At 40.1% G+C, this 23,720-nt stretch overlaps 2 protein-coding genes across 4 annotated transcripts; both read right to left on the bottom strand.

The window, feature by feature from the left end:
• Positions 1 to 1,151: 1,151 nt before the first annotated feature.
• Positions 1,152 to 15,459, bottom strand: qser1 (glutamine and serine rich 1). 2 transcript variants are annotated; one of them, XM_005745769.1, is made up of 13 exons: positions 14,865 to 15,459; positions 12,526 to 12,635; positions 12,262 to 12,399; positions 7,604 to 10,915; positions 6,940 to 7,262; positions 6,596 to 6,712; positions 6,386 to 6,519; positions 6,121 to 6,305; positions 5,869 to 6,006; positions 5,665 to 5,762; positions 4,136 to 4,282; positions 3,868 to 3,963; positions 1,152 to 3,692 (listed from the first exon to the last, which is right to left on the bottom strand). In XM_005745769.1, exons 1-13 carry the CDS (start codon positions 14,972 to 14,974, stop codon positions 3,552 to 3,554), a joined length of 5,049 nt encoding a protein of 1,682 aa, XP_005745826.1. In that variant the 5' UTR covers positions 14,975 to 15,459; the 3' UTR covers positions 1,152 to 3,551. The 2 variants fall into 2 exon arrangements, with proteins under 2 accessions (XP_005745826.1, XP_005745827.1); XM_005745770.1 differs by lacking the exon at positions 12,262 to 12,399.
• A 1,517-nt stretch (positions 15,460 to 16,976) lies between these two features.
• prrg4 (proline rich Gla (G-carboxyglutamic acid) 4 (transmembrane)) lies at positions 16,977 to 20,809 on the bottom strand. Of its 2 annotated transcripts, XM_005745768.1 has the most exons (7): positions 20,775 to 20,787; positions 20,205 to 20,662; positions 19,927 to 20,090; positions 19,805 to 19,832; positions 18,807 to 18,948; positions 18,209 to 18,379; positions 16,977 to 18,120 (listed from the first exon to the last, which is right to left on the bottom strand). In XM_005745768.1, exons 2-7 carry the CDS (start codon positions 20,341 to 20,343, stop codon positions 18,093 to 18,095), a joined length of 672 nt encoding a protein of 223 aa, XP_005745825.1. In that variant the 5' UTR covers positions 20,344 to 20,662; positions 20,775 to 20,787; the 3' UTR covers positions 16,977 to 18,092. The 2 variants fall into 2 exon arrangements, with proteins under 2 accessions (XP_005745825.1, XP_005745824.1); XM_005745767.1 differs by having other exon boundaries at positions 20,205 to 20,809.
• Positions 20,810 to 23,720: the final 2,911 nt, after the last annotated feature.

Below are 23,720 nucleotides of genomic sequence, written 5' to 3'. Positions count from 1 at the left end.
ACTTGTTCCAGAACAACAAGAAGATGGTGCTGGATTAATATTTAACCTTGAACTGTATTCTATAATAGGAGAATATTAGATTTACACAAGTTGGGAAGGTCTCTTAGAATGACTAAACAACTGCAGATTCCAAGATGAAATTTACAGCCATGCACGTGGACAAGTTAAATCCCTTCTGAAGAAACATTTTATGGTCAGTTGAGACAAAGATTAAGCCTTTAGGTCACAATGACAAGAAGTATGTTTGGAGGAGGAAACATTAAGCTTTCAAACCTACAAACACTGCACCATTGATCAAGCATGGTGGTGGTAGGACCATGGTCTGGAGCTGTTTTGCTACAATTGGCACTGGTACAATAAAGAATAATGAAGAACTACTCCAAAAGTCTTGAAATTCACCTCAAGTCAACGGCAAGATGGTTGGAACTTAGACATCAAAACTGGTTTATAGAGCAGGCTAACATTAAGCTTCTGGAATGGCTTTCTCAAAGTCCTGGCCTCAACTTTATTGAAAATTAATGGACTATGCTTTAAAGCCACGTCTGTGCTGGGAGACCGACCAATAAAAATGAACTCTGGTCAGATTATCGAGGCAGATTTACGCCAAACGCTTGTTGATGGCAACCTGTAAAACACCTTGGAAGGTCTAGGCGAGGTGCAACTTTCTAAGTGGTATTTAACTAAATATCATTGGGCTTGTATGTATTTATTTGAGCCTGTATCTTTACTTTTGACCCTGTGTGGATTAGAGAAAATCCTTCAAACTCATTAAAAATGTAGGCTGTACAATCATTCCACTCTAGAAAAAGAACAGTTCAAAAATGATTAAAAGCCTCAAATTACCATAGTATTAATGCCCGTGAATGTATGTAAACGTCTCACAATGGTATGTAAGTGTTAGACAACTTTTGAAGTGCTGCAGTCGAGTAAAACCCAGCATAAACTACAGCAGCAAAAGTGGAAAACCTTAAGTAAAGAACAAATATTTCAAGACTGACCGTAAATAAAAACGTAGTTGTTTTTTTTTGCTAATTGCTAACAAACGCCCAAATACAGATCTTGACTTTGTCAGTAGAAGACTCCAGCTGCAGCAAATACAAATTGGTAACTCTACTTGCAACAGATAACTACTTTTCACCCTGCACGTGTGCACACGACAGGTCTGATTTTAAACTAGATCATCATCGACACTCAGTGCATCAGGTTTCACGAAGAGACATTTATTTCTAACCTCAAGACTGTCAGTGATATGCAGCCTTACGCAGCACACAGCCATCACGTTTGTGCCCTTCTCACATTCTCATGCTGCCTCGGGGGTGCCTCCAGTCTGTCTCCCACATATGGAACAATGCAGTGCATTAAAATTCATATGCTTTTCATCTGGAGAGCAGACGCTCAGTATCTCTCCCTACCCGTTGTGCCCGTAATGGAATCCCAAACGCTTGCCTGACTAGTTGTCCTCCACCCCCGAGCCTCTCCAACTCCAAAGGACAGAGGACAGTGGCTTTCCTCACAGTGCAGTCAGTGAAGTACAGAGACACTTTTGTTTTTTGGGGATTGCCAGTCATTTTTTTGCATTGTGACTGGTCTGGCTGGGCAGTCATATTTTATTCAACAGCCCAGAGACTCTTTCAGACGACACAAAGTCAGCCACCCATAAATATGTGAAAAGTTCGGGTCACGAGAGCACTGTGGGCGAGCAACATGGCAAGTTTCTCACTTCGTTGTGTCCTCATGGAAGATGTGAGCCAATATTAACAGCACACTTCCAACAAGCAAGATAAATCTAACATAACCAGACCCCTCAGGAAGCTGAGAGGCAAACTGTGACTGGCTACGCTGAAAAATCCATACAGACTATTTGGTTGCAGCAAGACTGTTGTAACTTTTTCTGCTGGGCTCTTCTGTCTGATTAACATTTCAAATATGTTAAATGTAGCACTTGGCCCCTGTTATAGCAAAGTTACAAATAAAACTGAAAACAGTACATCTATGTTCTAAAAAGGTTACAGTTGATAATGAAACACAATCTCCTTATATCGACTTTGATCAAACATTAGTCAAAAAAGAAAAAAATCGTATTTGGTTATTCTATAATATTACGGCAACACTGCAGAAAAGTCCCCATGTGGTTTGGTGATTGTGCAAAAACAGATAAAAAGGTGTCACATGACTAGTTAGTACTGCTGCAATCTTCCCAAACTATGACCAAATGCAATGGTGGCATTATGTGACGTGTCTGTAGAGATTCTATGAAAATTCATTGATTCAGATTGTAATCAGTCTCAGAAGGTATTCACCCAAGAAAATCCAGATTCCAAAATAAAGGCAGTGTTTATATATGCACCTCACACCCTGTTTTTTTTTTTTTAGTTTTTTTTTTTTAGAAATAATTGCTCTGAAAAATGGGATTCCAGAAAAAAATCTCACGGAGTTCCTGGCAAAAAAATATCCTAGAAAAACACATACCTAATACATGCAGTGTTTTATTTACAAACTGCATCTTTTAAGAACAAGATTATTTTTGACAGAATAAAATAAATGACTTAGAGTAAATTCTGGAAAACTGTGAAAAGATAATCAAAACGTGTCTTAGAAATAACCATTTTCTTCTGTGAAAATATATACTTTTATCATAAAATGTAGGCTATGTCTGTAAAGCAATTCATTTGCATTCATTTACCCATAGATAAGCCAAGGTAACAATGTCTGAGATTAATAAAAAGATTAATAAAAAGCAGTACTGGAACTGCATTGATTCCAATCAAAGATGTTTCCTATAAGCAAATGGTTGGCTTGAAACACAAATGTTAAACTATAGTATAGACGCACTATGTAGCCGCTAAAGAGAGATTTGCTGCTGTTCCAACGTCCTGCTATTTTTTTTCTCCTTTTTTTTTTTTTTTTTTACAAAATGTACATTATACATATATATAAGCTGGCACCGTATTACAAATGTGATGTTTTGCAAACAGTATATAACTATAGTTATATATAATGTATAGTTCTTTTTTTAAACAAAACAACAGATCAACTTTGCATGTGAGCTTACTTAAAAGATTGACAAAGGCTTGCTCTGCTTGTGTATTTGCTGTGTTCTACTTCCTGTGCTGATTGCCTTCTATATTGTGCATACAATCTGGTCATGATCTGGTATTTAACTTAAAAAAGAAAAAAATTAAAAAGAATATAAATCTATGGAAAAGCCCATAAAAGTGGGCTTTTAACTATAAAAACCTACAAAGACTAGGAGAAGTACTAGGTGGGAGCCTTCCAAAATGCTCCCAAGAACAAAGTTCTTGTCCTCTGTTGATGAAGTTCCAGGTTTCTGCTGGGATGCAGTGATAAACACTGTGTGTCTCACTGTTGCACTCGTGCCACTTTTACTCCACAGTCTCCCAACAGTCTTTAACAGGCAAATCAGTTGATCCGAAACACCCTGCGCTTGAAGAAGAGACTCACTCCATCCTTCTCGGTCACATTTTGAGCTGGAGGCATTTTCTGGTTTTCAAAAGTTGGACTTTTTTTTAAACCAAGCATGTTAAAGGCTTTCATCTGCAGGCCTGCTGCACTTGATTGATTAGCTCTCCAAAGCGATCAAAGAGCCCCTCTACCCAAGCCCCGTTTTGCAGACACTTCTGCACAGTCTCCTCTTGCCCCAGGTCCCCTGCCTGCACCCGCAGAGATGCAATCTGAAGGACAACACCACAAACAGAGCATAAAATACAATTAATTCAAATAAATTCCATGTGGAAGTAAGCAAGTGACGTTAAATCTGCAAAATAATATTTACAGAACTCACAAAAAAATCTAAAACTAAACAAAACAGCTTTATGCATTCAGTAGAAACTAGACACATTGTCTTACCTCATCCTTACACATGAGGTATGTGTGGTACTTGTAATGCTGCAAAGAATGGTATAGAGAAAACCACTGAGTTTTCTGCTGGTCTACTGTATACTCCTAAAAGAGGGAAACATAATTTAAAAAATTTGAATAATTAGTATATTTCTTTTTTTCTATTAGTCAAACAGCATGAGAGCAGGAGGTAGTCGCTTCAGTGCTCAGCAAACCTAAAGATTAACAAACGGTGAACCTGCGCCCTCTTATGGACAGACATTAGAAGTACAATTACCTGAGGCATAGTGTTGGGGCTCTTCTGGGGTTTCATAGTTTTCTTGTTGTAGGCACGTCCACTGAGACGTACTTTGAAGGCTGGTGTTTCCCCATCCTTCTTCAGTTCAGTCACCACTGAGATCTCTGGGAAGCTGTCTAGTGCTGCCTAAAGAACACAAGTTACTTAGGTTCACACAGTGCAGTAAAGATTCTTTAATGCTTATTTTCCTATTGCAATGAAAGTAGATCTAGAACGCATATTCAAAACTTTTGAAGTAAAACATTTGCATTTTGCCATTACTATCTTACTCATGCGAAACCAGAAGTGAAGCCAGAGGAGGGTTTCCGACAGTGAAACTAATGAGTCAACATGCTCATTGGCTACCAACTGATGACTGACTGGGATCATTGTCATACTGAAAACATGAAGATGTTACACATCATACAATTATATGGTGGATCAAAAACTAATGCTACTTTTCTGTGTTCATAATTCCAAAAACCTTTAAAAGATCACCACGACCACTTGCTGAAATGCTGTCCGAAATCATGACAGTGCCTCCACCATGTTTTATAGATGGCTGTCGACCTGGGAGGTCAAACTCATTTTATGTTGCAGGCCACAAACAGCCCACTTTAGATCTTATGTGGGCCAGACTGGTGAAATTCCAATTTCTGTCAATGTAAAAAGTTTAAATATGCATTTAATCAATGAGATGTCTTAATATAAAGACAAAAAAGTGCAATTTCAACATGATGTCTCAGTTTTCCCTACATGGTAAAGAAATGCTACTGTAGTAAATGAAAGAAATCTGACAGCATGACTCAGCTAACCCTAATGTGGGAAATGACAGAATTCTAAAATTGAATTACTTTGGTGTACTGTGAATGGCCATGAAGGAGAGCTTTATGGGTAAGAAAAGCTGTAAAATGACAAAGAATTATGCCCTCATTCACATTTTCCAAAGTCAACCAACTGGCTGAATTTGGATCTTTGCAGGTCCAAATTTGGCTCCCAGGCCTTATATTTGACACCCTTACTACAGACACTGTTAAACTGTTGTTTTGATGAGTCAGATGTATCTCTTCTGTGTCAGGACTTTGCTGGATTTGTTTTTCCTTTTCTTAATGTATAAATGTATCTTTTTTTGGATAGTCAGCCAGTACCAAGGTGCCTGAAGACACAAATTAAAACTAGTTCTTTGTTGTCTGTTATGTGCAGATACAACACCGGTTCCTCCCTTGAGTTAGGTATATCCTTGAATGATTCATAGGGCAGTGTTACATGTCTTCAACAAACAAAAGAAACATTCCTCTAAAAATGGTTAGGCACCAGGGCTGGACTGTGATGAAATGAGGGGTGGCTCGCGACCTTTGCATGATACGGTACACATCCACCATTTTCAGCGCCCATGGGACTAGAACACAAATCGACCCTAAAAGAAATGTATTCTGTTCTTCTGGATATTTTGGGGGATTTCCTTACCTTGCGCATGCATCAAGACAACACAAATCTACATTTATGTGCAGCTTCATTTCCACACTCACCTTCAACACTTGCTCTATGTGTAGTTTGTGAAGTAAACGTTTTCTGTTGTCAGTGATCATTCCATCCACTCTTTTCATATGTGGCAGCAGCAATTCATCTGAAATGGATGAGACAAAAGAAAAGTCAGCAAGCAATGATGTGAGGGATCCTAAACCGTTAAGCCAATCTAACTAAGAACAATGTCCAAAAAGTATCTTGCTCACCATTTGCCCTTTCAAGTGCTGTCATTACATCTTCATCTAAGGCAATACTGATAAGCAGTTCCACGAAGCTCCTGAATGTCTCTTTCATGGTTCGTGTGTTGAGTAATCGGGAAGCAAACGGTAGCGGAGGGTTTAACTCTGAGTGTGTACGGGAGAGAGATAAAACACACAGGAGGCATCGAAGGGCAGTGAGAGTGTGACAAAATCTAGACAACAAACTAGAGTTCCTTAAAAACTAAACTTGTTCTTTACCATCCTCTTCGCCTCCTTCTTCTGCAGATGATCCAGAGGCAGTGGGTGAAAACTCCTCCTTCCATTTCCTCCTCTTTTTTGGTGGAGGCTCTGCTCTTGGCTTAAGTTGTTTGGGTCTGGGCTTTTGGTTTTGGAAAACTGCAGGAGTGGCTGTCAAGCCCAGCAAAGTTTTCACCTGAAAACCCCTGTGTGACAAAAAAAAAAAAAGCTGAGATAACTCAGAAAAATCTATTATGAATTATAGGAGCCAGTAGTCTACACTTACCTTAGTGAGTTCATGGGTTTGCAGCGTGGCTTCTGACTACAAACTCGTACATATTCCCTTTTGTTAACTGTATCCAAAAATTTCACATACACCCTCTGGTACATTGTCTTGGCATCACCAAAGTACCCAAGATACTAAACGGACAAGAAGAAAGTGTTAGTTGACAAAACTAATTTGTATAATCAAACTATATATGCATAGTCTACTTACACTGTTTGTAGCTGAGAAGACTCTCTTTCCATCCCTCAGCTCAGGCACAAATTTCTGCAGCAGAGCCTTCTGTACCTTCCAGATGGCTGGAGGCTCACTGCCTGCTTTCATTGTCACCTAAACAGAGAAACACAGCACAATGCAGAATAGGCTTCAGTATGTGGAAGCAGTTTTTTTTTAAAGTCTATCACTTACAATTGAAGAGGAATTAAATTAAGTTACACTGCATTGCATCAAGGCTTACTTTTGAAATGCTAGTGTTATATTATAAACATTTTGACCTGTGCTACACTTTCAATTTTGCCCATATCAAGTGTTACAAGCATTCATTTCACTTCCCGTACCTTTAGGTTTTCGATATCCTCATTCCTGACAACAAACTCGTCTCTCTCACGATACATTCCTTCTCCTCCGCTGTCCGACAGCTCCTCATCAGTGAGTCCTGCCATGGCTACACTCTTTAAAGGCATAGCCAACTGGCCAGGTGGTGTCTCTTTGGACTCCTCTGTTGCTGCAAAAACAGTCTTTCCTGAGGCTGCGTTTGTTGTCTGTGCAGGAGTGGGTACCTGCAGCACACAGGATTTCACGGGAGGCGCACTGTCGGTGACAGCGTGGGGCATGCTGGGAACCTCTTCTGGCTTCAACATCAAACCTTGAAACTGATTATCTGAAGAAGCACAAATTCACAGACAGAAAAAGGAAAATGAATAAAGTTCAATGTTCACTGTCTTGTATTTAGGCAAACAATACTTCTGTCTCGAGCATGAGATACACACTGTTACAGAATGTCAATGTTTTACAGGTTTCTATAACAATATACAGGAAAAAATACAAATGGGATCCAACTAACCTAGTTGCTGGTTTTAAACATCAGTTTAATTTGGTTGTTTCTTTCTTTACTATCGCTTCATTAGCATCAATACCCTGGCATTTTTGGGCATGGTTATTATACTTATTTACACACATACTTATTTACTGAGCATGTACCATATGCTAGAGTGTGATTACCTGTCCTAGTTTTCCGATCTGAAGATTCATCCAGAGCTGAGAGAGCTGAGCTGATGCTGTTCCTCAGAGCCTGGTTCTTTCCAGTGTTCTCTTCTTCATCAGAGCTGAATGATGGCAGGGTCTCCAAGTTCTTCTGTAGATCTTCATCAAGACGTTTCTGCTGGGAGTTTACTGCTGGACTGTCCTGGGGAATTAAGGGCGTGGGCAAAGTTGGCAGTTTTGGGGGCAAAGCTGGCATAGTACACTGTTTGGATGAGGTACAAGCCTTTCTAGGGCGATTAATTGTTCGTGTTGGACTTGGAGAATATTGCTGTTTGGGCCCAGACTTGATAAAGTCTAGGAAGGAGCCAATAAAGCCAGTTTTGACTTCTGGTTGTTTCTCTTCCACCTCACGAATCTTTTGCCTGATTCTCTCCTGCTGTGGACAACCATCATATAAACCGTGTGCCGCAGATGGTGAGCTCACATCACTACCCCTCGAGTTTTGCCGCTTGGTCTGCCCACTACGTTTGGCTGGTCTGGCCAGTCCACCATCCTCTTCGTGACTGCCTGTTTTAGTCAATGACTTAGAGCGAGCCTTCTTTTTGGTGAAGTCCTCACCATTTGGACTTTCCATGAGTCCATCATCAGTTTTAATACACTTTGCATTCCCTTGAATTCTATTCTGGGGACCTGAGGAGTCATATACCTGCCCAGCTGAGTGATAGTTATTGTCAGAGCACCTTATGTCTCCATTAGCATGAAGCTCATTATTGTTGTTGTGGGTACCAGATCCACCCTGACAGTCTGTTGTCATCTGTGGTCCGTTTAATGTCATGGTGATGGTTTGGGAGATAGTGTTAGTGATAATTGGCTGTTGTGCTGAAGAGAAACTAGGTGACATGTGTCTTAAATCAACAGTCTGGAAGTGACCTTTGGAATCAATAGGACTTGCCATCACTGCCATATCACCCTCAGCAGAGGATGTAGCTTTGACAAAGTCCTGTGGTGACACGCCACAGGCAGCTACTGTGGCAGCGAGGATGTCATCAACATTTGACAAAATATTCCTGTCATCTGGAAGTAGAATAGAGTCAGAGAAACAAATAGAGTTGACAGCAAAGTGGTTTTTGGCATCGCTTGACTGCTGATTTGTCAACTGGCTGTAGTGATGTTTAGACGTAGGACATTCTGAGCTTGGTTCAGACACTACTGTGCCCTGCTGACTCTGGGTTTCTGTAACACTTGGACCCAGCAGGTCTCGGTCCATCTGAAGATACTGGACATGAACAGGGCCAAGGCCTTGTCCCGATTGAATAGCTTGCACTGGAATCACCTTTGATGTGTTCTGACTATTATTCAAAATTGGCTGCTGGAGCAAAATTACTTGATTGGTCTCAGGATGAACCTGAGCACTGGGAATAGCAATAAACTGGGTGTGGGCTGCTAAAGCCTGAGTCTGGTTATGGTTCTGTTGATTCTGTTGCTGTGCCTCAGCAGATTCAAGTTGGAGAGGATGCTGCTTGAGCGGCTCTGAGCACAGGGGTATATGTGAGGATTCAATGGTGGAGTCTGTAGTTTTTGTGTTAGAAGTTTCATGACCATTGGCACTAGTTAAATGAATGTGCTGTTGGCTTAGAGAACCCATTCTTTCATCCTTTACCGGCACTGTATTTACATGACGTAGTCCCATAATCTGGTCATCAGAACGTGAACTGCTTCGAATAACACTCTGTGCTTTAGGGTGATCATCCATTTTTGAAACAACGTAGATGACATTGTTATGGGAAACTATACTGTTACATGTTATGGAGGCCTCCACGGAGACCTGCCGCAGAGCCTCGAGGCCTTGGAGAGGCACCTCTTCAAGTTTTTGTTTGCCATATGTTGGCTTTATGTCCTGTATGGAGGTTATGTTATTTTGTAAGGCTTGAGCCGCTGAAGAGTAGGTAGGCAAAGGTGCAGACAAAACATATGTGTTGGGTTGTGAGTGCTGCTGGTGGGACAGAGTGTCGTGTGTTTTGCCTCCCACGGAGGCCTGCATGAGGGTGTAGTCCACTGTAGATGATGTGGGCAGGCTCTGTGCACATGTGGGTGGGAAAGAAGAGTTAAGGGATTCTCCCGTGATAAAGCTTTGAGACTGGGTCACTGAATTCTGCACCTGTGATTGAGAAGTATAAATCACATTTGAGGCACCCTGCGAGTGGGATGTGGGATAACTCTCAGACAGATTTCCTTGACACAAGCTCTGTACTTGGGCTCCATACTGGATGCCCTGCTCTTGGTTCAGCCCAGGAGTAGATGAGTAAACAAGAGACTGACTAATGGATGCCACATTGTCAGACTGGCTGGAGAGTGAAGGGAGAGTATCATAAAGGGAGGAGAGCTTGTCGGAAGTGGAATTGGAGGCTTGTGACTGTGTATGAGGTGTGATATAAGTTTGAGATAAAGTGTTGGAAATTAGGCTAGACAGCTGGACTGCCTCTTGGTTAATAATCACAGAGTTTTGCTTCAGTCCAGGGGAGGAATAACGCTCAGGAGACCCCGCTGACAGGTTCTGAGAGTGCATCTCTTCATTTCCTGCAGGCTGTGGAGCTAGTTTGGAAGAACATTCATTCGTCTTCTGCAGCGAAGTGGATGAATATACTTGTGTTGTACAATCTGTTTTGGGTTGTAGGGAACCACTGACTCCTTGAGAGGAATCTGCTCCTGTGGAGGGGTTGCAGGACACGGAGGGCTGATGGGATGGTTCCTGCTGGTAGGATACATCCGCTTCGCTGCCTGAACCGAAATATCCCTGTAGGGCCTGCTCCGAACTAGGTAACTGCTCTGAGGCTATATGGATACTAGAAGGCCTCTGGTGGTGTTTGATCACACTACATTCACGCTGAAGGGCTCTTTCAATAGAGCCTGAGAAAACTGTCGCCCCAAATGGCTGATTCGCACTATGAGTGGCAGATAGGGTAGAAGGTAAGAGGCTAAACTGGGGCTGCAGGAGGTGGGGTGCAGACTCTTGGGCTGAGCGGTAAGTGGAGGACTGTACAGGGAGCGGTGAGCCCAGAGCAGAGGCAGAAAGATGATTGAAGGCCAAGGCAGTGGGAAGCACAGTCTGGTTAGACTTAAGATGCAGGAGGGGATCATGGTGAGAAAACAGGCCATTGGTAGAAGTGCTAAAGGCAGGATCCTGGAGAGTCAGGGAAGGGTTGGTGGCATAACTCCTGGTAGGATAGGCACCTGTGTGCTGACAGGATGAAAGCGCAGGTGTAGAGGGGAAAGTAGCTGTAGAAGGCAGGGCACCCGTCAAATATAGTTCTGTGGTCGAGGAGTTGGCACCTGCATGGAAACCACACACACACAGAACATAAGTACAAGCATCTTACACATGCAATATTTTCATAATAAACAAAATTCATGTGCAAAAGGTAATACAAAATCTGAAATGCCAACATCCCCCAACATCCCCCAACATATTTCATTTTAATCATACTCAGCCTTTGGACCATAGGTACACAGTGCAAGGTCTCTACTAGCATATATTAACAAAGACCTGGCAGGGTGCTAGAACAGTACTGTAGTGTGGCCAGTGGTTGAATTGCAACAGGAAGAAGGCATTAAAATGTTATCACCTTTCCATAAACATCAAACGCTTACACAGGTCCTCAGCAATACACTCAGGAGAAAAGTGAAGAACAGACATACATACAAACATTGTTTGCTCTATTAGTGAGATGAATTGAGAAACAGAGCTGGACAAATATTTTGTATCCATGCAAGTTTTTCTTGATTCACAAAAAAAGATGCTAAAGGTAATTTGTAAAGTGTGTCATCACATATATCAATTTGTCTACCAAAGCAGATCAGAGAGCATTACAATACTCTATCTGTAGTACTTGTATACATGTAACAATGTAGCCAGCAGAATTGATGGTGGTGCAAAGTCAAGTTGTGTCCTAAGCTTCTAAGCAATTTGTGAAATAGTGACAAATTGATGCTTACAGAGTGCATTTAGGTCCCACCCAAATTGGAGAAAAAGAAAATTGTGCAATTGTTTCTATTGACTTTACATTGCACAAAAAGGGCCTCCTTGTGAGAGCCAAGGGCCTCCTTGTGAGATTCACCTGCTAGCACTGAACTGAAAAACACCTAAAAGCTGCTGTGTAGCATGCACTACCAACAGGGCAAAGAATGCAGAACTGAGTTTTTATAAGCTGAAGAACTACAGAACTTTGAAACTGAGCTTTTTATAAGACAAAAATGGATACTGTCAATAAGACTTGAAGCACTATGAGCAAGAGTAATGGGAAAATGGAAAGATCCTGACACTGCATGGCTATCTATGCAGCATGTGTTTTTTCGTGGATAAGTTAAAAGCGAAGAGTAATATTACTGCACTTGCATGTGCCTTATCAGATTACAGCAGCTTACAAATATAGACAACGTTCAGTTTCTAACAGCTAAGGTTGCTAAAACAATCCCTACACATAGTGAAACCAAATATTTTTAGCTAGTAAGAGTAGTTTTTTCACCGTTCCAACATTTGGTTGCACACTTTAGGGTCTAAATGTTTCCCCAATCTCGTGGGCATGGTTTTCAGAGTATGGCGTGTTACATTCTCTCTATACTTAATGATTTCTTCTTTAAATAATATAACTAAGATTGAAAGATTGATGTGTTCTCACCAGCAGGCCATGATGGGGGTCTATAAGGAGAAAGCAATGAGGCACTAACAGGACCAGCCTGAAGGCTTCTCGACTCCATGGCTGAAAGGAAGCTCATGATTGAGGTCTCTGGAGTACTACTGTTTGACTCTAGTGCTCCTGACATTCAAAAGAGGAAGAGAAAGATGCGTCTGTGCTTAAACCAAAAATTTCTGCATGAATACATATTACCTGGTAAAAACTGGTCACTTTAAAACAATATTTGATTATAATGCCATAACTCACCTGTTGCAACAGGAATATGTGATGTAGTGTACGTGGGAAGCTGGTGTGTCGTAGTGTAGCTTTGCCGCTGGAGGAGCTCGGCATCAAGGTATGTTGCACCGTAACTGGGGCTGCATATACAAACAAATGTAGGGGATTCATTAGAACTATCATCTCTACAAACAGCAGTGCACAACCAAGTCAAATATGAGTATATACAGTGGATTAAAATAAGCATTTATAGTTTTTTCTTCTTGAAACACTTATAATAAAGTTGCCACTCTTATTCACAAATTAATATTAAACACTGACAAAGTTATGACATGCTGTGACTGATGGAGTGCTGCCAAGATGGCTGCAATAAAATTGCTAAATGTATCTCCTTGATCAAGGTTTACTCGACTGGCTAATCAGGCTAGCATAAGAGACAACAGTCAAAAATATCCTGATATATATTCCTTTTAGAAATGATTGGGATTGCTGTGCTCAAGGAAACACTGAAACTGTTATACTCATAGTCTGATTTATACACAGCTCTTCACCATCTTAACTATGCAAAAAGTGAAGATGTATGAATATTTCTAAAGTAACTGTGAATTGCTCTTCATGCACAGCAAGCAAGATCAAGTAATCAGTCTGTAAAGTTTTGTCAGTTTATTGTCGACAAATTCAGTAGACTCACTTTCTCTGCACAGGAAGAAAACTGCAGCTCTCTGTATTATAGTTATAACAAAACATAGCAACCCAAGTTGTGTATGTGTCATGTAGAGTAAACAATACCAATCACCAGTGTGGTAAAACCGTCCAAAAGATTTCTTGGATGAATGTATTATTGTTTCAAGGGTTCTCGTGGCTATTTGTCTGTTATGGAAAAACGCTAGTCCGAGAGACCACCGCAAATGCTAACAACAATTATATAACAATACAGGACACTGATTTGTCAAAATTTGTTTGCTTAGGAATGTCATTTGACATTTTGCTGTATAACATGAGGCTCTTCATTCTTTAGCAACCATTTTGGCTAAGCGAGTAAGGCATTTATATCTTGTAAACATTTGGATGGTGTGAACATTTGGATGTAAAAATGGTGTGAAAAGTCATCAATAAATAGACTGGTCAAGTAACTTTTATCCATCTTTTTTGGGGGGATGTTTATTTAAAATCTGACGTATGACATTTTTGCTCTCCAGCTAATCAGATGCAGTTTGGCTTGAGCTAAAGTGCTGCCTTAAAGGTAAATACTGGTGGATGAAGCAAACTAAGGAGGGTCTCTTCCCTCATCTGTTCCTTTCAACAGTTGCACACACCAGATTATTTCCCTACTCATCTTTGCTAGTTTCTTTTTACACTTTAGAATCAATAACAACAAGTGCAACACACAACATGCTAATTACCATGTTACTCTGATGAGTTAGATTTCAGAATGGAAACATCCCTGCTAATCAGCAGCCACTATCTTATTTTATTTAGGTCATAAAATAAGACAAACTGGTGTAATCTTAGATTTTCTGAAGCAGAGATCAGCCACAATAAGTTACTTCATTATTTATCATAGCCACTTGATTTTCATAATTATTACATTTTTTGCCATCCAGCACATGACAGTCTTTTTTTTTTTTTTTTTTTTTTTTACAGGCTAATTTATACTCTTTGTTTATCTGCTCCACAAAGACTGTTACTTTTGTTCCGCTTGTGAGAACAATGTAGCTTATTTGTACCAGATAAAACAATGTTGCCATGAAGGATGGCCCCTCTTTATAGCAAATTAGAACAAACTATAACACATCAGTCATAAGTCACGAACTAAGACCTCAACAGCTTTTGCAAGTTCTGTGGTTACACGGACTATATATAACGAAGGACCTCAAGCTTCCATTACTAGAACAAAAGCACAGATTTACAAAAATGTAGACATGTCGCCACAGCAAAGACAATTACTAATTTGAAGTGTTGTAACTGTTATATAGTAACTAGCTTCGGTTGCTAGTTGTCTCTCTTGTCTTACCTTTGACGAGCACCTGTGGTTGAAGAAAACACAACGATTAAATGCTACTTTAGGATACCCAGATGACCACCTTATTATTGAGATGTAAAGCGATTATCTTGAGTAGTTTGTGTTCACTGACTCTGTGTGTGCTCATGCTGAAAGCACGATATGCTAGCAAAAATTAGCAAGGTGGGAAAAAAGTAACGCACGGCTAAGAAACCACTGACAAGTCAGCGTCTGTGACATTTAACCATTTCTCCTAGTGTTCCCGACAACCGCAAGGACCTGTGCACTTTTCTCCAAAAGCAAAGCTAGGCCCTCCATCACCGAAATTTCCTTCGGAAGGTGACCCGCCCTCTCCTTCATCTTTTACCTTGGCTTGATAGTAGCTGAGCCGCGGTCATAGGCCCACGAAGCTACGGTCTGTGCTGGTGGAGCCAGCGCGTCCGCAAAGCTGGAGCTCGGGTAGTTCCTGTCCATCATCCGGTGAAAGATTCACTTCCCCAGCAAAGCTTCGTGGAGCAGCGGACACACATCGTAGCAGCCCGGGACCCACCGACCGAGGCAAGTCCCGTCAATGCAATTTACAGTCCACAGAAAAAAAACAGCGTCAAGCTGCTATCATGTGGAAAAAAGTATCACCGGGTGATTTCGTTATTTTTTTGTTCATCTCCCGTCACGTAAAGTTAGTCTGCCACGAGACTTCTCTAAGGCACTGACGCTTGGCTGCAGCTAGCTGGCTAACTGAAACTTCTCACATTAGAAATGAGTTGCAGTGTCACGCTAGAAGCAAACTTCTCCGACAAGCCACGGTATCGACTTCACGAGCAGATGTATCGAAGCGAGATGTTGTACCGACGGTTCGCTTCACCACGCGAAAAAAGTCACGTGACCACTAGGCGAACCCTAAAGCTGGTACCAGTGCAGCGGCGCTGCCTTTGAATGAAGGGTGATCCCACCGGTCTGCCACAGCGAGTTGTGAACTCTGTTCTCCCTGAACTAAAACAAGTGTTCAAGCATCTGGCTACCCGAGCTTTGACCTTCTGTTTAACAGCAGCAGCATGTACAAAATGCTATGCTTTCTTTACTTCAGAGAATGCTAGCTGAACTTATGTTCATTTCCTCATCTACCCTAACCACAAAATATCCATGACCATCATCAGTGTTAAATCTAGCCTCCCAATCATTTACATGATGTGGTCTTTATTCTTATCTGATTTTGTTCTTCACAAGTACAAATATACACAAAATAGTCTGGTCAATAGAGGGGTGGTACTATAAATAAAATAAAATAAAATAAAAGATAAAAAATAATGTAAAAAAATATAACAGAAATGTAATTTTCAGCTGAATGTTTTGTCATACATTCGCAGGCGGTTTAGTTTTAATTTAAATCTATTTAACTTTTTTTTATACTCTCAAGCTAGGTTGATAATTCATTTGTTATATTGCATAAATTAACAAAGTACTTGAAATGCTAACCATTTGTTCCAGAAAACAGTTTTATATAAACAAAGGCACCCCTTCCCTCCCCCTTTTCCTTCCCCTTCCAAAGCTATAACATCAAAACATGTTACTGGTCGTTTGCTATGTTGATCCTGGATGAACATTATTACGATGTTGCAGTCACAACACCAACATATAACACCAGCAATAACAGATACGTCTGATATCGCCTCATCAAGGTCAAGCTGCAGCTGTTCATGTCTGCATGTTTGTTTGGTGAGTGTGAGAGAGTGAAAAAGCTGTATTAACCTCTTTGACTGAACAATCTGCTCATGTATTAGAAACAGAACACATGTAAGGCGCTCCAAAATCGAAAACTGCTGTAAATCCTTCATTATTTGCCTTGGATGGCTGTCTAAATTACACTGGTAAGTCACTGAATGTGCAAAAATGAAGTAAAATTTCGAGCCCTGGCTTGGACAGTCTCGGTCGTTGTGTCCTTGGGCAAGACACTTCACCCGTTGCCTACTGGTGGTAGTCAGAAGGCCCGGTGGCGCCAGTGTCTGGCAGCCTCGCCTCTGTCAGTGCGCCCCAGGGTGGCTGTGGCTACAATGTAGCTTGCTATCACCAGTGTGTGAATGGGTGGATGACTGGTTGTGTAAAAGCGCTTTGGGGTCCTTAGGGACTAGTAAAGCGCTATACAAATACAGGCCATTTACCATTACCCTGGGAACAGCATAAACAGTTTGCTGATAAAGGAAAGAAAGCCATATTGAGCAATAGATAATAAAATAAAAATGATACTGACGTATCCATCATTGTTCTTAATACTGATTTACACCCTAAATATATCCACTGAAACAGGAACACATAAAATAGCTCCTAACATCTACTGCAAGGCAACTTGGTATAACAGCCATGGGCTCCTGCAACTGCTGTTTTCATGTCACAAAGTCATACATAGACACACACACCAAAAGACAAGACCAAGTTAATTAAAATAGCAATTTTAATTAAAAAGGAATATAAAAGACTTCCATTTCAAATACTTCTGCATCAGATCAGCTTTAACATAGCTATATTAATAAATTCTCAAAATCTGTTTATACAAATTTTTTAATCTTTGAACCAGGAAGTCCCTTGAGATTAAAATCGGGTTTTTTTTTCTTCTTAAGGGAGACCTGGAAAAAAAGATTCTGAAATCCATTCAGAGGAAAAGGAGGCTCTGTGAAACCCCTCAGGCCTTGCAATAATTTACAGGGACACAATGAGTGTGAGATCCTTATCAAAACTGCAGTTAAGTAGCTGACGTCATTTCACTCAAATTAATTAAATGTTCTAGATAAATAGAAATATTTTGTGAAGCCTGTGCTTCCACATATCTGTATTGCATTAAAAAAATATTATCACAATGTAGATGAAAAAAAAAACCAAAAACAAATTCACATTGGGAGAACAGTCATTAGTTCAAACATGCAGATGTTTTTTGACATATTGTAAAACAGCAAAAAGATCTGCCTATGTTTACAAAAACAATGAAAATATGCAGTGAATATTAAAGGTATGCTGGAAGACCAGTGCATTAAATACACAGGGAGTATTTGTAAAAGTATTTTTTTTTTCAGTTACGTCAACATTACCATCAGACAAGTACAAGCAGTATTGCAGGTTTTCCTTCTGAAGGAGCAACAGCTGTATGAAGCTGCATGACTACACAAATCCGTCCATCTCTGTTTTATTACAGTTGGCACTGTATAATAAAACATCTTCATGATCTTGCGCTCAGTGTCACTATACATGCTGTGTACAAAGCAGCTCTTCCTTCATTTTCATCTTGATAAAGCAGCAAAGTGGATAAAATATTTTAGAAAGCTTATTCATCACAAGATTTCAGTTATATTACAAAGAAGAATCAAATGTTTGGAACTAGGAGATCAAGGAGGTGGAACAAGAAAAATATTTAAGAAAAAAAATAAAGAGAAGACTATCCAAACAGACCAGGAAAAAAATAAATATAAAAGAGGAAAAAGGGAGGCTAATCGAGGAAAGTTAGTATTTTGTGATATTTGACAAATTGATACATCATAATTGCACAGTTTAGGTGTTAGCTGTTAATTGTCCTCTCACAGACGTGCACACGTGTTGCACTGAAAGCCTACTGCCGAGTACTCCCAGTTCGTGAGCTAAAAGAAAGAGAAAAGATATCTTTAAAAACAACAACAACAAAAAACTGCATCATGGACTGCAACAAAAGCACAAACATGCACGTACCCAGGATAAGGAGGAGGTGGGGCGTCATGCGGCCCATTTCTCGCGATTGCCTGTTCATAGGAAGGAAGCCCGGGTGGGTCATCGGAGGGAGGCACAGGGTGCAGGGAGACCTCCTCTAGCCTTCGCATTATTAGAGAAGCATTACTCCTCCTCTGGCGCACCCTAATGGAACTGTGAGGAGCATAGTGGTCATTCACTTGTGACGTACTTCAAGCTCAAAGTGCAAGTATCAAAGGTGAAAGTCATCTTTGTTCTTGTTATATAACCTACAGTTGGTGTAGCAAAAAGGGGTAACAGAAGAGCAGCACTATTTAAAACTCAATGAGTGCAAAGAAAAATACACATCCAGAGTACTTTGGACTCTTTCATAATCATGGTAAACTGAATGGGTTATTTCATTTATTTTTGGGTTATGAAAAATATTACAAGTTATTTCTATTTATTCTGCTTTCATCAGATTTGGGAAATGGACACATAATTTATGCATTGTTTTACTTTTTAGAAACAATGACTAAAGAAGAAAATAATTGGCAGAATAATGCTCATAAACAGGTGAAAAAGACATACTGGGACAGTGTCACAAATTCTTCTCACTCACCTTTCATGGCTTAAGTTACCCTTCCATCTGCGCTGACACAAAAGCCATACAACGATGCCAAAGATAACAATGGCGACTCCACCAGCAATGAGTCCCACCAAAAGAGCTACCACATCAACACGTGAAGAGCGGCCACCCTTGTCTATGAATCATCACAAAGCACAGAGGAAGTGTCAAACTTGTTTCATAATGGCAGTGCAAGTTATTACCAAGTAGACAACCATCATTTCATTTACATCTGATATATCTGATAGGTGAATAATAAAGGGTAGGTGGCATAGTTAACGTACATCAATACAAAGCTTTTGAGCGATCACCGGTATCTTGTGATGAAGCATTTCTAATGAGCGGGATTGATCTTTTCCTTGCAACCATTATGACGACATGACGGGATCAATGAATGACTTGGTGAGTAGAAAAAAATATATACAACATTTGAGTTATATATACACAAATATATATAACTCAAATGTCATAACTTCTTTGAGCAACAATCAACTGTTAGCCCAGCACCTAATATAGGTACTTTTGGCTGGGTTGCTACAGTGGATGAAGCTGTGTGTTAGATTTGGAGCAGATCTCAGACTGGATCCCCTCCCTGACATAATCGTTCCAACTATTCCAGCTTCAAACTGACATAAGGATCATACTCGCATGTGACCTCCTGAGGGTGTTTTTGTACTGTATCCCCTCCCGACCTCAAACAGGGAATCTTTTCCATGTGAGGCCTAGCACTAATTTCTCACTCATCTGTAAACTGAATACAAAAATAGTCTAAATTACTAATTGGATGGAAAGAGAACTGATGAATTGGAATTCAGTTTGACTGATTTAACGTATATTATCTGTACTTTCACATTTACCATGCATTCATTGGTGTGTGGTGAAACAGGTTTTACACAAACAACAACAACTACAGTCAAGTCATAGTTTCATCAACAAACTTCCTGGATGACACATTTTATATAAACTTGAAGTATTTCTTATTCCCCTCTTACCTGCAGTGTATTCCTTCCAAAATCTTTCCTGAAAAAAACAAACCAACAAACAAAAAGATTAATCAACATGGCAATCCCTCTCAATTGTTAATTATTGATTCCACCCATCAGCATCACTTAACTGTATCTGGGATGTTTTCAAACACCTCCCTTGCTTCTTCGTAATTACAGACTTCTTCAATACACTCCCTTTCCAAGTTTCCAGGTACGAACATTTCAAAGTCAAACCGGTTAAACAGCAGGTGGCGACCCAGGAAAGAATTTGCGTGCCCCTCATCTACAAACACTGGGCGGATCCAAAGAGATTATTTCCAGGAAAGCTACAATATCGGGATGTATACAGGGTAACACGAACTTTTAAGAATCAAATTCTTAAAATAAAGTATAATAAAAATCTTACCTTGGTTTTGTGATTCTTCATTTTCGGAAGGTAACTGCCCCACAAAGGCCAGATCTCCACAGGTGAAAAATTGAAAAAGAACAAACAGATGAAGCAACATTGCCATGAGCGCACCTGCGCACTGACAATCGCGCGACATTAACTAAGAGTACAGAAGGCAGATGATAACCAACAGCGACCCTGCTTCTGGAAAATAATGTGTGCGCACTTTAACGACAAATCCCAATATTTCCGTCCTCTACATTATGCTACATAAAGACGAACAGAGCTCAGCGTCAACAAAACGAAACCAGTCCAAAGGAGCGTCAGGTGTTCCAGGCTCGGCGCGGATGAGATCAGTCAGGAAACGTTCGGTGATATTCACAAACACCGGCTGAGCTTGCCGAGTTCCTCCGGCGAAAGAAAAAATGACATCATTATTTGTAGTAAAAATACGATCATTTGAAGGATGAATTCGTCTGAAAGCAGATTAAGAAAGTTCCGGTTAAAAAAGGACTTGTTTACTCAAAATAGATGTGTCGTCAGCTACTCTCGCACTGCCTGCGCTGGCGAGCTATCTCTCACGTTTACCTGGGCAGACTCGACCAATCAATCACCTACCTGAACTGTATGACAAATATGTACAACAGTGAACGCTAGGTGGCAGCTGAAGCCGGGAAAGTTAACTTTACACAGCAAAGTATTGAAAAAGTTTTATATGACTCAGATAGGATGTTACTCCACCCAATGAACAATGAAAAATAGTTTTCGGGACTTTTTTTTTCTTCTCCTAAGCATCAACTGGCTGTTGATATGCGTTGCAAACAAACAAACAAAAAAAACAAAAACATTATTTCATCGCTTAAAAAGAAAAAAAAAATGCGATTGTATCCAATTTCATTAAAATCATCCAAGTGGTAAGGCACCTCCACCTTAAAAATACCAGTCATGGCTCTGCTATTATATATCTATACATGTGTCGTATGAGCAATAAACACACATAAATGCGTTTGTGCGGCACAATCTCATAAAGATAGCTATTAAACACATTTGTCATACTTCCTTCTCACTCACATCTTGGATTAAGGAGTTCTCTCACATAAACTCTGATTTACGGGGGTCATTTTACTTTGTGACCTTTAAAAGGGGCAAACGTATAAACTTTGCCCAGACATCTGAACTGCTTGAGTCTCATATGTTTACAGTGCTGTATCTTCACGTTTAATGGTTAGGCACAAATTACTGCTGTAACACAATGCTATCTTTTTGGATCTGTGCATCAGATCTCTTTTAAAAGCACTAAACTCTTTCTCAAGAGATCTCTCAGTAGCTCAGGAACTGGTGACTACACTACAACACTAAACACAGGGCTTGTGTGGGAAGTGTTGTGTAATGGAGTCTGGAGTCATTTTTACAAAGAAGAGGCATGCGGGTTACATCAAATTTTTGCCCTTTCGAGTGCAAATAATAGTTGCTATAGAAACCTTAGAGACAAAACAAATAGGACTACATGAAGCACCAACAAAGTAATGGGAGGACACATTTAAAGAAGAAATTTTGTTTTGCTTCATTTTGTTTTTGGCTGGTAAAGCACATCCTATAATAGTGTTTATGCTTCACACTCTCCCATGTAAATATCTGTCTCAGAGCCTCTGGGCCTCTTACTCTGTGTTTATGTAAAGCAGAGATAGGATACAACAGAACATTATCTTGCAGCCTACTGGATGGTGCTAATTGAACAGCAGTGAGATCCTCTGTGCTGTACTAGGCTACATCTCTGGATACTGTCAGAGTCCCCAGAGGAATGTCAATCCAAAGAAAAGGTATGAAGGAAAATTAGATATTCCAGACTTTAGCTAATGTGTTATCTCAAAGAGCAAAGTCAAAAACAAGCCCTAAAGGACTTAAAAAGTCATCACTGCTTTTGTTACATGTTGAAGATCAGGGTCTGGCTGCTGGGCTGGCTTTGGCACTCAGCTTTAGGAACTCAAATCAACTGATTGTAGCACAGATGCTCAGGAAGAAAAAAAGATGTTTATTTGATTTTTTAATATGTTTTTTTCTTTCTATTTACCTGGCACACAGATAACTGAAGAACCGTTTTTAACGACATAACTGTAACTGTAACGCAATTACTAAATTTAGTAAAGTAATGCTTTGCATTACTGCGATGCTGGGAAATGTAAAGTGATGTTACTGTAATACACGTTATAGCCCACACTGGTAGAGACTGAACTTGAACTTGACTTTTTTGTTTCTTTTACAGTTAGTAGTTCAGTGGGTCACATGGGGTTAGGGCCTTTCCAAAACATCACAAGCTTGTTTTCTGTGGTGGAACTTCTAACATTGCTTAAAAATTGTGCCAAGCAGCCCACGAGCTTCTGAAACCACACAAACTAAATAAGTGGATTTTGTAAGGGGAAAGGAAACCACCGTGTATATTTTAAACAGTGCATTTTTTTAACAAATGTGTTTTTGTTTGTTTGTTTTATTTTATTTGAAACTGATTTCCAATAGCAATAATATACACGTGATGGAATAAAAAGAACAATGACTAAAGGGCTAAAAGATAAATGGACTCTTATAAAGTGCTTTTCTATTCTTCTGAGCACTCTAAACAACTTGCCTCACTCACACAAGCACTTGTTCTTTCCACTTGAAGTGCTTTCTATCCAACATTCACACACATTCATGCTGGATGACTGGAGAGCAACTTGAAGGTTAGTATCTTGGCCAAAGATATTTGGTATGCAGACCGGAGAAACCAGTGATCGAACCACTAACCTTCTGAATCGTAGATATGAGAGTAAACCGATATCGTTCATATTTTTTGTCCACCTCTGATAACCTTCACTGTAATGTGCAAAAGAGGCCGATTTAGCAGCTTAGCTCCCAAATGCAATATGAAGTAATTTGCTTTTCTTTACTGAAATATTAAAAACTGCAAGTGGTCATGCTGCTTGCATACCAGCTATGGTAAATAGCACTTACATCTAAGAATCTCAAGACAAGTGTGAAACTGTTACTTAAATCCAGTGAGATAAATTAGATACAGGAAGGGGAAAGGACCACTACCCAGAACAATAGAAGTACCTGAGAAGTAACTGCTCACTGAAAATGGAGTATATGCTGAAAGAATGTAAGATATAAGAATTTGCACACATTCTGTTATTTTATCTGCTCTGTGCTCCACCTTGCGGGTGGCTATATTTCGGAGAAGGTGTTTTGTGATTTACGCCCTATGATAAGAACGGGGGATGCTGCTCCCTGTGGGCAGCTGGACAGAAGTGAGCAGTGAGCCATAGCAGACCTCTGGTATGACAGGAAAAAAAACAGTGTACTATAGCAAGAAATGTATACATCTGTGCCCATTTAATCTTAGTAAAACATTTTCTTAGCAAGACTTAAAGAGCTAATTTTACAGAATTAGAGGCAGTCCAATACAAAAAGTAAACAGCTGTAGGTTTAACTGTCAAAGAAAAAGCACTGTAGATTAGGGGGTGGAGATTCCAGGGTGCAATGTCAGTGCTCTGCACT

Source organism: Pundamilia nyererei, unplaced genomic scaffold, assembly GCF_000239375.1.
Source record: "Pundamilia nyererei isolate P.nyererei 1_Seehausen unplaced genomic scaffold, PunNye1.0 scaffold00166, whole genome shotgun sequence".
Lineage (NCBI taxonomy): Eukaryota > Metazoa > Chordata > Actinopteri > Cichliformes > Cichlidae > Pundamilia > Pundamilia nyererei.
This window is presented reverse-complemented; position numbering and strand designations above follow the sequence as displayed.